This window comes from Haliotis rufescens, unplaced genomic scaffold (genome assembly GCF_023055435.1).
Source record: "Haliotis rufescens isolate VD_foot unplaced genomic scaffold, xgHalRufe1.0.p SCAF_6, whole genome shotgun sequence".
NCBI lineage: Eukaryota > Metazoa > Mollusca > Gastropoda > Lepetellida > Haliotidae > Haliotis > Haliotis rufescens.
The window spans coordinates 60,609,170-60,626,547 of NW_025964334.1; the positions used below are offsets into that span (position 1 = coordinate 60,609,170).

The 17,378-nt window shown below is 43.2% G+C and overlaps 1 protein-coding gene across 2 annotated transcripts; it reads right to left on the minus strand.

Annotated features, from left to right (window-relative positions):
- Nucleotides 1–5: 5 nt before the first annotated feature.
- LOC124137987 lies at nucleotides 6–16,887 on the minus strand. Of its 2 annotated transcripts, XM_048386204.1 has the most exons (8): nucleotides 16,656–16,887; nucleotides 13,420–13,488; nucleotides 9,745–9,843; nucleotides 8,370–8,440; nucleotides 5,295–5,435; nucleotides 4,837–4,951; nucleotides 3,981–4,053; nucleotides 6–2,674 (listed from the first exon to the last, which is right to left on the minus strand). In XM_048386204.1, exons 1-8 carry the CDS (start codon nucleotides 16,671–16,673, stop codon nucleotides 2,520–2,522), a joined length of 741 nt encoding a protein of 246 aa, XP_048242161.1. In that variant the 5' UTR covers nucleotides 16,674–16,887; the 3' UTR covers nucleotides 6–2,519. The 2 variants fall into 2 exon arrangements, with proteins under 2 accessions (XP_048242161.1, XP_048242162.1); XM_048386205.1 differs by lacking the exon at nucleotides 16,656–16,887 and having other exon boundaries at nucleotides 13,335–13,488.
- Nucleotides 16,888–17,378: the final 491 nt, after the last annotated feature.

Sequence of the window (17,378 nt, forward strand, 5' to 3'; positions counted from 1 at the left end):
GCCAAGTTTCTAGCGATGGACAAGGAGTACTTAGTTTCAGAGTGTCTTTGTCGACGGAAGTACATTTCATTGTTGTTATATATAGTGTTTGTTCACAAAAAGTGTTAGGCCGTAGGCCTATTACACAGAACTATTTACAGAGAGAGGGAGAAAAAAGAATTACCACTATTTAACATATATATCCATATCCATACACATTCATACACATACACATGCATATATACAAATAAATATTTAGACTGTATGCAATGAACGAAGTCGAAAAGCTTTGTAAACGTAGACTGCTAGATTTCGTATGACTTTAAAAATAGTGGATGACATAAGAGCGTTAAATTTATTTTTAGAAGGGGTTGTAAAATATTTATGAGGACTATATTCAGCTCTTAAATCACTATAAGCATTGCATATAAACACAAAATGATATTCGTCCTCAATAAAATTCTGGTTACAAATCAAACACAGTCTCTGTCCTCTAATTTCCTTAATATATCGACCGGTCTCAATTCGCAGCCGATGGGAGGAGCATCTCAACTGAGCAAGTACAGCTCTGAATTTTGAAACATTTACTACATTGATATAGCTTCCTAAGCCAAATGAAATTTTGTTAAGAGAGTAACTTTGGGATTTAGTGCTAGATGAAACAGCTGCATGCTAATCTTGCTCAGACGAGGCTTTTAAACGGTTTACAAATTCCAAGATAAAACTTCTACTATTATTACTAAATTGCATCTCCCGTATGTAGCCAAAACCAAACGAACAGAGAATGTGTTTGATTTTAGAGACCCAGTTGATCTTACCATTTTTAACATTAAGTACTAATAATCTTTAACATTTCTTAACTAATCTATTTTCAGGCAAATGTAAAATTCTGTACCAATAAGTAACTACACGCTTATAAGCACATATGTACATAGGATACCTTCCGCATTCCCCCCTAACCACATGATTTGATGAAGATTGTTTAACCCCAAGAAAGCGTTTACATGCTAGTACGTGGATTTGCTCTAATTCTTTGTAAGTATCTACACCCCAAATCTCGGCACCTTATAAAAGAATTGGAGATATTTTAGAATCAAAATATTTGAAAAACAAGTCATAAGGAAGAGGTTGAAGCATTTTTAGAGATTTGATGACACCAAATAGGACCTTTTTAGCTTGTAAAGCAGCACTATTAACATGCAAAGACCAGGAGAGAGTTTTTGAAAGAAGTGTACCGAGATATTTATAAGAACTTACACACTGAAGTTTTTGACCCTCGTAATACCACTTTTCATATTTTGATAAAATACCCCCATGTTTAAATACCACTACTTTAGTTTTATCCAAGTTGACTGTTAGATGATAGTTACTACAAAAACTTTCCAGAGCTTCTATGCGTTTTTGAAGGTCATACACAGTATCAGCAATAAATGCAACATCATCAGCAAACAACAATAGAAAAATCTGTACAGTGTCAGGGTGTAGCTGTACACCTGGAGTGCATGTTGATTCTATATACAAAGCTAAGTCGTTTATAAAAATAGAAAATAAAAATGGACTCATTACGCAGCCTTGCCGAAGTCCTAGAGGGCAATCAAAACATTCTGTAAAACAATCTCTGATCTTAACACAGCTTTTAACACAGGCATAGATGGATTCTAATGCATTTAACATTTTTGGGGACACCATTGTTTTTGTTAAATATTACAAACGTGTTTACTGTTTATATAATGACGAGCATGGCCTGCTCCATGCCTGACGCTTCACGTGCGCCTCTGCTGAAGACAAACAACTGATACTGCTGTAGCTGGCTACATAACATTCACTAAACTGTCAACAGGATGCACTAAACTGTCAACAGGATGCACTAAACTGTCAACAGGATGCACTAATGATGTCAACAGGATGCACTAAACTGTCAACAGGATGCACTAAACTGTCAACAGGATGCACTAAAGATGTCAACAGGATGCACTCAAGATGTCAACAGGATGCACTAAACTGTCAACAGGATGCACTAAAGATGTCAACAGGATGCACTAAAGATGTCAACAGGATGCACTAAAGATGTCAACAGGATGCACTAAAGATGTCAACAGGATGCACTAATGATGTCAACAGGATGCACTAAAGATGTCAACAGGATGCACTAATGATGTCAACAGGATGCACTAAACTGTCAACAGGATGCACTAAAGATGTCAACAGGATGCACTAAAGATGTCAACAGGATGCACTAATGATGTCAACAGGATGCACTAAAGATGTCAACAGGATGCACTAATGATGTCAACAGGATGCACTAAACTGTCAACAGGATGCACTAAAGATGTCAACAGGATGCACTAATGATGTCAACAGGATGCACTAAACTGTCAACAGGATGCACTAAAGATGTCAACAGGATGCACTAATGATGTCAACAGGATGCACTAATGATGTCAACAAGATGCACTAAAGATGTCAACATAAACTGGTATATCATATAATCCAATGTAAACTGCCGGGGAGTACTTCATCATGTCAGGGAGTTTACTTCATCATGTCTGGGAGTTTACTTCATCCTCGGAGAACTCAGGTGAATCTGTTAGTCGCTCTGCCGAGTACATGACGTCTGTCCTGATCGCGTACTTCAGTCCCTCCATCACCTCCGACCCCTCGTGGAGGATGTCGTGTTGGAATATCAGCGCTGACCCTGCAGGGGACGGTGACAGGCGTAAGGTCAAACATCAAAAAACAGCAACACATGTCAGCTAGTAGTTTACCAGCAACTTGCATCAAAGTCCCACAATGTTTTCTCACCGGCATCAATGGGTTTTTTTCAGTCTGCAACACTATAAGGCGCACAATACTGAAGCCAGAGGTCCAAGATACCCCTACGTCACAGGGCCATATGACACAGTTGAACCAATCAACTCAACTCGAAAGGGTGCACGGGAATCACGCACTCACGAATACGGTGTTAGCGTTGGGCGTCTCAACGTGCGTGATTCCCGTGCACCCTTTCGAGTTGAGTTGATTGGTTCAACTGTGTCATATGGCCCTGTGACGCAGGGGTAGCATTATGCAGATGGCTGTTTCAATGAATGCTCGTTCCACCCGTGACGAACAGGTCTGGTTGTTGATGAAATATAGTGATAGCTAAATAGACAGATTTTTTATTCATGCACCGATTGTCGTTAAATGTAATATCCAGTTATGTATGACTGTTTAATAATCTCATACCAACTTTGACTGGAGTAGGTCTAATAGTTTTTCAGATATTGTAGTAAACGTCGGTACCTTAAATTACCTTCCAGACTATACGTTTGTGATATTTTTACAAAGACTGAAAGATGGACCTGCTTGAATGTTTCATTGTGCGATGTTCATAAACCAAAGCAACTCTTTCACACCTGCGACTATCATGTGCTTCAGGCAGAAGAAGAAGACAATTTATTGTACATAAACACCCACAGGGGGCAGGGTACAACACATGAACATGACTAGTTATAATGAAAAGTTATAAACATTGACATACACAATGGAATACAAATATTGCTGTGATTAAGGTCTGGAGGGGAGATGCAAATTTTCTTTGCATGGACATTTTGTGAATGAAACAGGAAATAATTGTAGCAAAAAATATATAGTTCATACGTGTCGAACACATTCAGATGAAGCAAATGAAATCAAACGTCATGGACCATTCTGGCGTGGTAGGGGTGGGATAAGAGACAAGGAACTTCGATCCCTCTGGCACTGCTTCAAAACACGCATATATTTTGGACTTAACACTTATGTGTCAATGTATTTGTTCTAGAACAAATTTAAAAATTAAATACCAGTTTCTTTTTATTCGGAACTGTACAACGTGTGGTGTGGTGCGGTGGTGAGTGGAGGCGAGGCGTGGCGTGGTAATTTGATATTGATAAGTGTAGTCATTATGAAGAAGAAGACGAGTTTGTAGGTTTACAGCTAACGGACGGGTGGAATATTCTGTAAATATTGTACAACTGTACCTTTCTTTGGGACAACTGGCACCTTCTGTAAAGCATCACTGGAAAAGAACGTTGTGCATCCCCCTTGGAAGCCCTGTAAATTTACAACTGCAATGCTCGAGAATAACCGGTCTCAGTTTTTAATAGTCTCAATGTTAATAGCAGTAAAGTCTCCTGGATCTGAATCTAAGCGTAGTCAACACACGCTGCCAGCTTCTTAAAAACAGTGGTTTGAGAGGAGACGTCGAAAATGATGAAGCCATCCCACTCACCTCAGTACAGCTGTACGGTGATGTAGCAAAGCCACCCTCACCTCATTCAGATACAGCTGTACAGTGATGTAGCCACCCCTGCCACCTCATTCAAGTGCAGCTGTACAGTGATGTTGCCACCTCACCTCATCCAAGTACAGCTGTACAATGGTGTAACCATCCCACCTCATTCAGGTACAGCTGTACAATGATGTAGCCACCTCACCTCATTCAAGTACAGCTGTACATTGGTGTAACCACCCCACCTCATTCAGGTACAGCTGTACAGTGATGTAGCCACCCTACCTCATTCAAGTACAGCTGTACAATGGTGTAACCACCCAACCTCATTCAAGTACAGCTGTACAGTGATGTAGCCACCTTACTTCATTCAAGTACAGCTGTACAATGGTGTAACCACCCCACCTCATTCAGATACAGCTGAACAGTGATGTAGCCACCCCACCTCATTCAGGTACAGCTGTACAGTGATGTAGCCACCTCACCTCATTCAGGTACAGCTGTACGGTGATGTAGCCACCTCACCTCATTCAGGTACAGCTGTACAGTGATGTAGCCACCTCACCTCATTCAGGTACAGCTGTACAGTGATGTAGCCACCTCACCTCATTCAGGTACATCTGTACAGTGATGTAGCTTCGCTCCATGTTTTTCCTTGTGTAGATCCCATCCTTGTGAATCCTGAAATATTCTCCAGGTTCGTAGCGGAGGAAGCGAAGCCTAGAGACAGAGATGCTTATTACTCGACAGTAGACAATGAGGGTCGGCGTATTAATCCAGGACCCTATTATAAGACTGTGATTTTTATCGGGTAAACATGAAATGGCCTGCCACAAAAATACAGTGTTGTTTTTCTTTAAAAAAATTCAGGCTCAATTTTTTAGATAAACAAATATCTGATTTTGCAGCTGCAGGTAAAACATATCGACTCTCGACACACAGTCCTTGGTTCCTCCCCCTCCCCCCTAGACTATAAAATGGTCTGTCCCTTAGTAACCAACAGAAAGACAACACTGATATAATCAAAATACCCTTATGGGGAAGACACACAACTGCAATCTACCTTTCATTCAGACCCAAAGCCCTCCTCCCTTTGAACACTTCGGGGACATATGTCTTCACCCTGCTCCAGAGCTTCTTCGACACCTTCCTCGAGTCCCACATGTATCGGGAACTATTTCTCACCTCATGGGCCACTTCTTGACTGGAAAAAGCACATAATTAACTTCCATCTAAACATTTCCGGCATATAATGTATAATGTCACCTTCAATATATCAGAAAACTTCTCCCTCATCACCACCTACAGAACAACGAATTGTCACATGTTTCCTTAGTGATGTGTATTGTATCTGATATATCTACCACCTTCAGTACAAGGGACTGTCACATGTTTCCTTAGTGATGTGTATTGTATCAGATATATCTACCACCTTCAGTACAAGGAACTGTCACATGTTTCCTTAGTGATGTGTATTGTATCTGATATATCTACCACCTTCAGTACAAGGAACTGTCACATGTTTCCTAAGTGATGTGTCTTGTATCTGATATATCTACCACATTCAGTACAAGGAATTGTCACATGTTTCCTAAGTGATGTGTCTTGTATCTGATATATCTACCACCCTTCAGTACGAGGAACTGCCACATGTTTCCTAAGTGATGTGTCTTGTATCTGATATATCTACCACCTTCAGTACAAGGAACTGTCACATGTTTCCTAAGTGATGTGTCTTGTATCTGTACAGTGATGTAGCCACCCCACCTCATTCAAGTACAGCTGTACAGTGATGTAGCCACCCCACCTCATTCAGGTACAGCTGGGCAGTGATGTAGCCACCCCACCTCATACAGGTACAGCTGTACAGTGATGTAGACACCTCACCTCATTCAGGTACAGCTGTACAGTGATGTAGCCACCTCAACTCATTCAGGTACAGCTGGACAGTGATGTAGACACCTCACCTCATTCAAGTACAGCTGGACAGTGATGTAGACACCTCACCTCATTCAGGTACAGCTGGACAGTGATGTAGACACCTCACCTCATACAGGTACAGCTGGGCAGTGATGTAGCCACCTCACCTCAGTCAAGTACAGCTGTACAGTGATGTAGCCACCTCACCTCATTCAGGTACAGTGATGTAGCCACCTCACCTCAGTCAAGTACAGCTGTACAGTGATGTAACCACCCCACCTCATTCAGGTACAGCTGTACAGTGATGTAGCCACCTCACCTCATTCAGGTACAGCTGTACAGTGATGTAGCCACCTCACCTCATTCAGGTACAGCTGTACAGTGATGTAGCCACCTCACCTCATTCAGGTACAGCTGTACAGTGATGTAGCCACCACATCTCATTCAGGTACAGCTGTACAGTGATGTAGCCACCTCACCTCATTCAGGTACAGCTGTACAGTGATGTAGCCACCTCACCACATTCAGGTACAGCTGTACAGTGATGTAGCCACCTCACCTCATTCAGGTACAGCTGTACAGTGATGTAGCCACCTCACCTCATTCAGGTACAGCTGTACAGTGATGTAGCCACCTCACCTCATTCAGGTACAGCTGTACAGTGATGTAGCCACCACATCTCATTCAGGTACAGCTGTACAGTGATGTAGCCACCTCACCTCATTCAGGTACAGCTGTACAGTGATGTAGCCACCTCACCACATTCAGGTACTGCTGTACAGTGATATAGCCACCTCACCTCATTCAGGTACAGCTGTACAGTGATGTAGCCACCTCACCTCATTCAGGTACAGCTGTACAGTGATGTAGACACCTCACCTCATTCAGGTACAGCTGTACAGTGATGTAGACACCTCACCTCAGTCAAGTACAGCTGAACAGTGATGTAGCCACCTCACCTCATTCAGGTACAGTGATGTAGACACCTCACCTCAGTCAAGTACAGCTGCACAGTGATGTAGCCACCTCACCTCAGTCAAGTACAGCTGTACAGTGATGTAGACACCTCACCTCAGTCAAGTACAGCTGTACAGTGATGTAGCCACCTCACCTCAGTCAAGTACAGCTGTACAGTGATGTAGCCACCTCACCTCAGTCAAGTACAGCTGAACAGTGATGTAGCCACCTCACCACATTCAGGTACAGCTGTACAGTGATATAGCCACCTCACCTCATTCAAGTACAGCTGTACAGTGATGTAGCCACCTCACCTCATTCAGGTACAGTGATGTAGCCACCTCACCTCAGTCAAGTACAGCTGAACAGTGATGTAGCCACCTCACCACATTCAGGTACAGCTGTACAGTGATATAGCCACCTCACCTCATTCAAGTACAGCTGTACAGTGATGTAGCCACCTCACCTCATTCAGGTACAGTGATGTAGCCACCACACCTCATTCAGGTACAGTGATGTAGCCACCTCACCTCATTCAGGTACAGCTGTACAGTGATGTAGCCACCTCACCTCATTCAGGTACAGCTGTACAGTGATGTAGCCACCTCACCTCATTCAGGTACAGCTGAACAGTGATGTAGCCACCTCACCTCATTCAGATACAGCTGTACAGTGATGTTGCCACCTCACCTCACCTTATTCAAGTACAGCTGTACAGTGATGTAGCAACCCCACATCACCTCATTCAGGTACAGCTGTACAGTGATGTAGCGAGCCCATCCTCACCTCATTCAAGTACAGCTGGACAGTGATGTAGCCACCTCACCTCATTCAGGTACAGCTGTACAGTGATGTAGACACCTCACCTCATTCAGATACAGCTGTACAGTGATGTTGCCACCTCACCTCACCTTATTCAAGTACAGCTGTACAGTGATGTAACCACTTCACCACATTCAGTACAATAAATTGCCACAAGGAATTATCACATGTTTGCTTTGTGACGTGTCTTGCATCTGATATATGTACCATCTACAGTACAAGGAATTATCACATGCTTCCTAAGTGATGTATGTGATATATCTACCACGAAACTACAAGGAACTGTCACATGTTTTCTTAGTGATGTGTCTTGTATCTGATATATGTACCACCTAGAATACAAGGAATTATCACATGTTTCCTTAGTGATGTGTCTTGTATGTGATATATTTTCCATTGATAGAACAGTACAAAAATGAACTTGCTGCATTTTACATACCCACCGCCAAGTTTGATCAGGGCTCTTTTGTACCCTTTCTTCTCGGTCTTCTCGATGAACCACTGACATTCCTGAAGAAATAATTAATCTCCGCCAGTTGAGTCGAAACGTGGAGGGGTGGAGTGCAGTGGGGAAGGGTAGAGGTGAAACAGGGAGGGGTGGAGTGCAGTGGGGAAGGGTAGAGGTGAAACAGGGAGGGGTGGAGTGTAGTGGGGAAGGGTAGAGGTGAAACAGGGAGGGATGGAGTGCAGTGGGGAAGGGTAGAGGTGAAACAGGGAGGGGTGGAGTGGAGTGGGGAAGGGTAGAGGTGAAACAGGGAGGGGTGGAGTGGAGTGGGAAGGGTAGAGGTGAAACAGGGAGGGGTGGAGTGGAGTGGGAAGGGTAGAGGTGAAACAGGGAGGGATGGAGTGTAGTGGGGAAGGGTAGAGGTGAAACAGGGAGGGGTGGAGTGTAGTGGGGAAGGGTAGAGGTGAAACAGGGAGGGGTGGAGTGTAGTGGGGAAGGGTAGAGGTGAAACAGGGAGGGGTGGAGTGTAGTGGGAAGGGTAGAGGTGAAACAGGGAGGGGTGGAGTGGAGTGGGGAAGGGTAGAGGTGAAACAGGGAGGGATGGAGTGTAGTGGGGAAGGGTAGAGGTGAAACAGGGAGGGATGGAGTGTAGTGGGGAAGGGTAGAGGTGAAACAGGGAGGGGTGGAGTGGAGTGGGAAGGGTAGAGGTGAAACAGGGAGGGATGGAGTGGAGTGGGGAAGGGTAGAGGTGAAACAGGGAGGGGTGGAGTGTAGTGGGGAAGGGTAGAGGTGAAACAGGGAGGGGTGGAGTGGGGAAGGGTAGAGGTGAAACAGGGAGGGATGGAGTGTAGTGGGGAAGGGTAGAGGTGAAACAGGGAGGGATGGAGTGTAGTGGGGAAGGGTAGAGGTGAAACAGGGAGGGATGGAGTGTAGTGGGGAAGGGTAGAGGTGAAACAGGGAGGGATGGAGTGTAGTGGGGAAGGGTAGAGGTGAAACAGGGAGAGGTGAAGTGCAGTGGATATGGATGGAGTGTTATGACGAAGGGGGGTGGGGTGGTGAATGGGGATAGATGGAGTACAGTGACGTTTGGGGTGGGGTGGATGAAACGGGGGTGATAGAGGTGTAGTGGGTGTGGTTAGAGGTGTAGTGGATTGGACAGAGATAGATTGTATCAAAAGTTGACGGAGTCACAGTAGGGAAGGGTGACAAATACTTGTCATAATTACATGAGCTTCCTGATAATGGTTGTGACAAATACTCTCTAAGTATAGGTAAGGTGGTCCTTTTTGGTTGTGGTTGTAAAAAATACTCATTATGTATTGTTTCGGTGGCCTGAATGTTATTTTCTACACTGTTGTATGTTTCTTACCTCTGGAGACAGGACATTTTCCAGGACAAACGCAAGTTTGTGTTTGGAGTCCTCAGGAAGATCGACTTTCTTGTACACTAGCTCTGGCTTGTCACTGATCTGGATATCAATAAAACATACTGTGAACTAGAAATAAAATTATTATTTAACTGTACCAATATTCTGATGTTTTTACACTTTTTAGGATTTTGAAGTTTTTGAAACGAGTAGAATTAATACCATGTAAATCTTCAAAGGAACTGCTTGATTTTTGCAATGTATGAAATGAACCACGTACAGTTATGGCTTGTGTTTTGTCAACTGTGTACACCCTTCTCCCACAAGGGAAACTTATCAACGGTGCATTTGTCCCTGAACGTGGTCTTCATCGATAACACCCATGTGTTTTTTGTGGGTTTTTTGTTCGTTTGTTTGTTTGTTTGTTGTTATTCCAGCAATATTCCAGCTATATGATGGCAGTCTGTAAATAATGGCAGTCTGTGAATGAATATAGATCTGTGGTAAAAGACGCGTGAGAGAGACCGCTGAGAAGCAGCATCTAAATAGCATTGTGTAAATATAACATTTGTTTCATTTGACCACTTTCTAAATGACATTGTGTATTCATAGCTCTCGGCCATGGGAGCCGTGCCAATTCACACTAGTCAGAGGGGTACACAAAGTACGTGATCTAGACTACCAGTTTTCGGACTTTCATTTTTGTGGAAGCCTCGGTGGCTGAGAGAGGTGATAATAACATTCCTGAAAGCTTAACAGCTGCACCAGACACCAACCTACACAATACGTAATGATCGAAGTGAAAAGTTTAATGTGCATATGCGGAAAATATATTCCATAATGCACTTGATGGTTGGTTAGTTGTTTTACGCCGCACTCAACAATATTCCAGCTATATGACGGCGGTCTGTAAATAATCGAGCCTGGACCTTACAATCCAGTGATTGATATCATGAGCATCGATCAACGCAATTGGGATCGATGACATGCATCAACCAAGTCAGCGAGCATGTCATTGTATCCCATTTGAGTGGATCGCTCTCCATGATATTAGTCACTGGATTGTCTGATTTTATATTTAATCATGTACTGGCTGGTTGACAAGGTGTAGTTAAGGAAACAGGTTGTGAAGGATTTTATATTTAATCATGTACTGGCTGGTTGACAAGGTGTAATTAAGGAAACAGGTTGTGAGGGATTTTATATTAAATCATGTACTGACTGGTTGACAAGGTGTAATTAAAGAAACAGGTTGTGGGGGATTTTATATTTAATCAGTACTGGCTGGTTGACAAGGTATAATTAAGGAAACAGGTTGTGAGGGATTTTATATTTAATCATGTACTGGCTGGTTGACAAGGTGTAATTAAGGAAACAGGTCTTGGGGGATATTATATTTAATCATGTACTGGGTGGTTGACAAGGTGTAATTAAGGAAACAGGTTGTGAAGGATTTTATATTTAATCATGTACTGGCTGGTTGACAAGGTGTAATTAAGGAAACAGGTTTTGGGGGATATTATATTTAATCATGTAGTGGCGAGCTGACAAGGTGTAATTAAGGAAACAATGTGTGAGGAATTTTATGTTTAATCATGTACTGGCTGGTTGACAAGGTGTAATTAAGGAAACAGGTTTTGGGGGATATTATATTTAATCATGTAGTGGCGAGCTGACAAGGTGTAATTAAGGAAACAGTGTGTGAGGAATTTTATGTTTAATCATGTACTGGCTGGTTGACAAGGTGTAATTAAGGAAACAGGTTGTGAGGGATTTTATATTTAATCATGTACTGACTGGTTGACAAGGTGTAATTAAAGAAACAGGTTGTGGGGGATTTTATATTTAATCATGTACTGGGTGGTTGACAAGATGTAATTAAGGAAACAGGTTTGGGGGGATTTTATATTTAATCAGTACTGGCTGGTTGACAAGGTGTAATTAAGGAAACAGGTTGTGAGGGATTTTATATTTAATCATGTACTGGCTGGTTGACAAGGTGTAATTAAGGAAACAGGTTTTGGGGGATATTATATTTAATCATGTACTGGGTGGTTGACAAGGTGTAATTAAGGAAACAGGTTGTGAAGGATTTTATATTTAATCATGTACTGGCTGGTTGACAAGGTGTAATTAAAGAAACAGGTTGTGGGGGATTTTATATTTAATCATGTACTGGGTGGTTGACAAGATGTAATTAAGGAAACAGGTTTGGGGGGATTTTATATTTAATCAGTACTGGCTGGTTGACAAGGTGTAATTAAGGAAACAGGTTGTGAGGGATTTTATATTTAATCATGTACTGGCTGGTTGACAAGGTGTAATTAAGGAAACAGGTTTTGGGGGATATTATATTTAATCATGTACTGGGTGGTTGACAAGGTGTAATTAAGGAAACAGGTTGTGAAGGATTTTATATTTAATCATGTACTGGCTGGTTGACAAGGTGTAATTAAGGAAACAGGTTTTGGGAGATATTATATTTAATCATGTAGTGGCGAGCTGACAAGGTGTAATTAAGGAAACAATGTGTGAGGAATTTTATGTTTAATCATGTACTGGCTGGTTGACAAGGTGTAATTAAGGAAACAGGTTTTGGGGGATATTATATTTAATCATGTAGTGGCGAGCTGACAAGGTGTAATTAAGGAAACAGTGTGTGAGGAACTTTATGTTTAATCATGTACTGGCTGGTTGACAAATACCTGCATCATGAAACTGCGGGGGTCACTCGCGATTTTCGCAGCACTTTCCTGCTCGCACAACTTTCCAGATTCCGATGACATCATGAGCATGTGCTTATGAATCACCACCAACTAGTGCATACCATGAAGCATTCAGATAAAGGAATTCATGTTTATTTTGAAGCATTTAGTTTAAGGGATGTGGGCACACGTTATCAATATATTACTTCGGCTATACACATCTCCATACGTTCTTGTACGTACACATGATTCTATGCATTTAGCTTATTGCTTCATATAAAAGACTTAAAGCTTCCAAATATTCATACTTCCATTTGACTAAATACTTCAGGAGATACTCTTTAACATAAATGTTTCAAGATATGGCATTAGTTAACGGATTGTAAGCATATCTTGAAGCATTAGTTAAAGGATTGTAAGCATATCTTGAAGCATTAGTTAACGGAGTGTAAGCATATCTTGAAGCATTAGTTTACGGAATGTAAGCATATCTTGAAGCATTAGTTTACGGAATGTAAGAATATCTTGAATCATTAGTTAACGGAGCGTAAGCATATCTTGAAGCATTAGTTAACGGAGCGTAAGCATATCTTGAAGCATTAGTTAATGGAGCGTAAGCATATCTTGAAGCATTAGTTAACGGAGTGTAAGCATATCTTGAAGCATTAGTTTACGGAATGTAAGAATATCTTGAAGCATTAATTAACGGAGCGTAAGCATATCTTGAAGCATTAGTTAACAGAGTGTAAGCATATCTTGAAGCATTAGTTCTCGGAATGTAAGCATATCTTGAAGAATTAGTTAACGGAGTGTAAGCATATCTTGAAACATTAGTTAACGGAGTGTAAGCATATTATGAAGTATTTAGTCAGACAAAAGTAAGTATACCTTGAAACACTTATTATATGTACCTCGAAGCATTGGGTAAAAGATATTTATGTTAACTGAATGTTTGAAGCTGTGGGGAAATTACGTGTAGCTGACGGCGGAATACGGAGAACTTGGACTGGTTGTGCCTGTAAGTCAGGCATGCTCTGCCAACCTGAAAGTCAAGTAATATAATGAACAGTCATCTATAAGTACGTCTCTCCGTCTTGTTTGTTTCATGTTGTTTAACGCCGCACACAGCAATGTTCCAGCTATATAACGTGTCTGGACCAGACAATCCTGTGATTGACATCATGAGCATCGATCCACGCAATTGAGATACGATGACATGCATCAACCAAGTCAGCGAGCCTGACCACCCGATCTCGTTAGTCGCCTCTTACGACAAGCATAGTCGCCTTTTACGGCATGCGTGGGTTGCTGAAGACTTCACGGGTCTTATGTCTCTCAGATGTATGAGACATTGTAATGAAGAACTGGAACAATGTAAACGAACATCCTCTAGACAGACTGAACCTGATGCCGAACACTCACAGACAACTAGACCTAGACAGAGGAACGCGCAACACAACCAGATCTAGACAGATGGAACTGCTGAACACTCACAGACAACTAGACCTAGACAGAGGAACACGCAACACAACCAGATCTAGACAGACGGAACTACTGAACACTCACAGACAACTAGACCTAGACAGAGGAACACGCAACACAACCACATCTAGACAGACTGAACCTGATGCCGAACACTCACAGACAACTAGACCTAGACAGAGGAACACGCAACACAACCAGATCTAGACAGATGGAACTGCTGAACACTCACAGACAACTAGACCTAGACAGAGGAACGCGCAACACAACCACATCTAGACAGACTGAACCTGATGCCGAACACTCACAGACAACTAGACCTAGACAGAGGAACACGCAACACAATCACATCTAGACAGACTGAACCTGATGCCGAACACTCACAGACAACTAGACCTAGACAGAGGAACACGCAACACAACCAGATCTAGACAGACTGAACCTGATGCCGAACACTCACAGACAACTAGACCTAGACAGAGGAACACGCAACACAACCAGATCTAGACAGACTGAACCTGATGCCGAACACTCACAGACAACTAGACCTAGACAGAGGAACACGCAACACAACCACATCTAGACAGACTGAACCTGATGCTGAACACTCACAGACAACTAGACCTAGACAGAGGAACACGCAACACAACCACATCTAGACAGACTGAACCTGATGCCGAACACTCACAGACAACTAGACCTAGACAGAGGAACACGCAACACAACCACATCTAGACAGACTGAACCTGATGCCGAACACTCACAGACAACTAGACCTAGACAGAGGAACACGCAACACAACCAGATCTAGACAGACTGAACCTGATGCTGAACACTCACAGACAACTAGACCTAGACAGAGGAACACGCAACACAACCACATCTAGACAGACTGAACCTGATGCCGAACACTCACAGACAACTAGACCTAGACAGAGGAACACGCAACACAACCAGATCTAGACAGACTGAACCTGATGCCGAACACTCACAGACAACTAGACCTAGACAGAGGAACACGCAACACAACCAGATCTAGACAGACTGAACCTGATGCCGAACACTCACAGACAACTAGACCTAGACAGAGGAACACGCAACACAACCAGATCTAGACAGATGGAACTGCTGAACACTCACAGACAACTAGACCTAGACAGAGGAACACGCAACACAACCAGATCTAGACAGACTGAACCTGATGCCGAACACTCACAGACAACTAGACCTAGACAGAGGAACACGCAACACAACCAGATCTAGACAGATGGAACTGCTGAACACTCACAGACAACTAGACCTAGACAGAGGAACGCGCAACACAACCAGATCTAGACAGACGGAACTGCTGAACACTCACAGACAACTAGACCTAGACAGAGGAACACGCAACACAACCAGATCTAGACAGATGGAACTGCTGAACACTCACAGACAACTAGACCTAGACAGAGGAACGCGCAACACAACCAGATCTAGACAGACGGAACTGCTGAACACTCACAGACAACTAGACCTAGACAGAGGAACACGCAACACAACCACATCTAGACAGATGGAACTGCTGAACACTCACAGACAACTAGACCTAGACAGAGGAACACGCAACACAACCAGATCTAGACAGACGGAACTACTGAACACTCACAGACAACTAGACCTAGACAGAGGAACACGCAACACAACCAGATCTAGACAGACGGAACTGCTGAACACTCACAGACAACTAGACCTAGACAGAGGAACACGCAACACAACCAGATCTAGACAGATGGAACTGCTGAACACTCACAGACAACTAGACCTAGACAGAGGAACACGCAACACAACCAGATCTAGACAGATGGAACTGCTGAACACTCACAGACAACTAGACCTAGACAGAGGAACACGCAACACAACCAGATCTAGACAGACGGAACTACTGAACACTCACAGACAACTAGACCTAGACAGAGGAACACGCAACACAACCAGATCTAGACAGACGGAACAGCTGAACACTCACAGACAACTAGACCTAGACAGAGGAACACGCAACACAACCAGATCTAGACAGATGGAACTGCTGAACACTCACAGACAACTAGACCTAGACAGAGGAACACGCAACACAACCAGATCTAGACAGATGGAACTGCTGAACACACAACACAACTAGACCTAGACAGAGGAACACGCAACACAACCAGATCTAGACAGACGGAACTGCTGAACACTCACAGACAACTAGACCTAGACAGAGGAACGCGCAACACAACCAGATCTAGACAGACGGAACTGCTGAACACTCACAGACAACTAGACCTAGACAGAGGAACGCGCAACACAACCAGATCTAGACAGACGGAACTGCTGAACACTCACAGACAACTAGACCTAGACAGAGGAACACGCAACACAATCAGATCTAGACAGACGGAACTGCTGAACACTCACAGACAACTAGACCTAGACAGAGGAACACGCAACACAACCAGATCTAGACAGACGGAACTGCTGAACACTCACAGACAACTAGACCTAGACAGAGGAACACGCAACACAACCAGATCTAGACAGACGGAACTGCTGAACACTCACAGACAACTAGACCTAGACAGAGGAACACGCAACACAACCAGATCTAGACAGACGGAACTGCTGAACACTCACAGACAACTAGACCTAGACAGAGGAACACGCAACACAACCAGATCTAGACAGACGGAACTGCTGAACACTCACAGACTGTTTGATGCCCATGCTGCCGCTGCCTCACCCGATGATCAGTATGTCGAAATTTCACCTCCTGTCTTTCTTCTGGGAAATCCCCTTTTCCTATTTATAGCATCAGCTGCGCAGAATATTTGCCACCATTTCACTGGCTGCCGTAGTCCTGCACCATGACCGTGGAATATATTTATTTTATGAAAAAATAATAATCTAGAAATGCATACAAAAGCAAGTCTAGCCAGCTCAAGCTAGCTCTATTCCTGAAATCAGCATAGGGATTTTTTTTATTTTTAGAGTCAAGAAGGATATTGTGTAATATAAGATTTCAGAGACTAAATGTTAGTCTATGGCTGCCGCTGTTTCGTAGAATCTGCTGATGGTTCGGGTACCTTATCGATTAGTTTGTCTCACATTCCCTGAACCCCAGTATTTCCCTCCCTCCCTGCCTCCTCTGTAATGCAAAAGCTGTAACTGAAGAAAGTCTAGATTTTCATCAGGTTCTGAATCTCACCTCACTTCCTGGGGCACCTTTTCAATTTAAATTAAAGGAGTTATTTCAAAGGCGGAACTAGAATTTTGCATCCTGCAACATACTACATTATGATTTCTCACGCCACTCCACCACTCCACCGTTCCCCTACTCGCCCCCCCCCCCCCCCCCCCCCCCCCCCCCAATCGGCTCCTTATCTTCCCGGGTATCGGCTCCTAAACTAACTGAGTATCGCCTCCTTATCT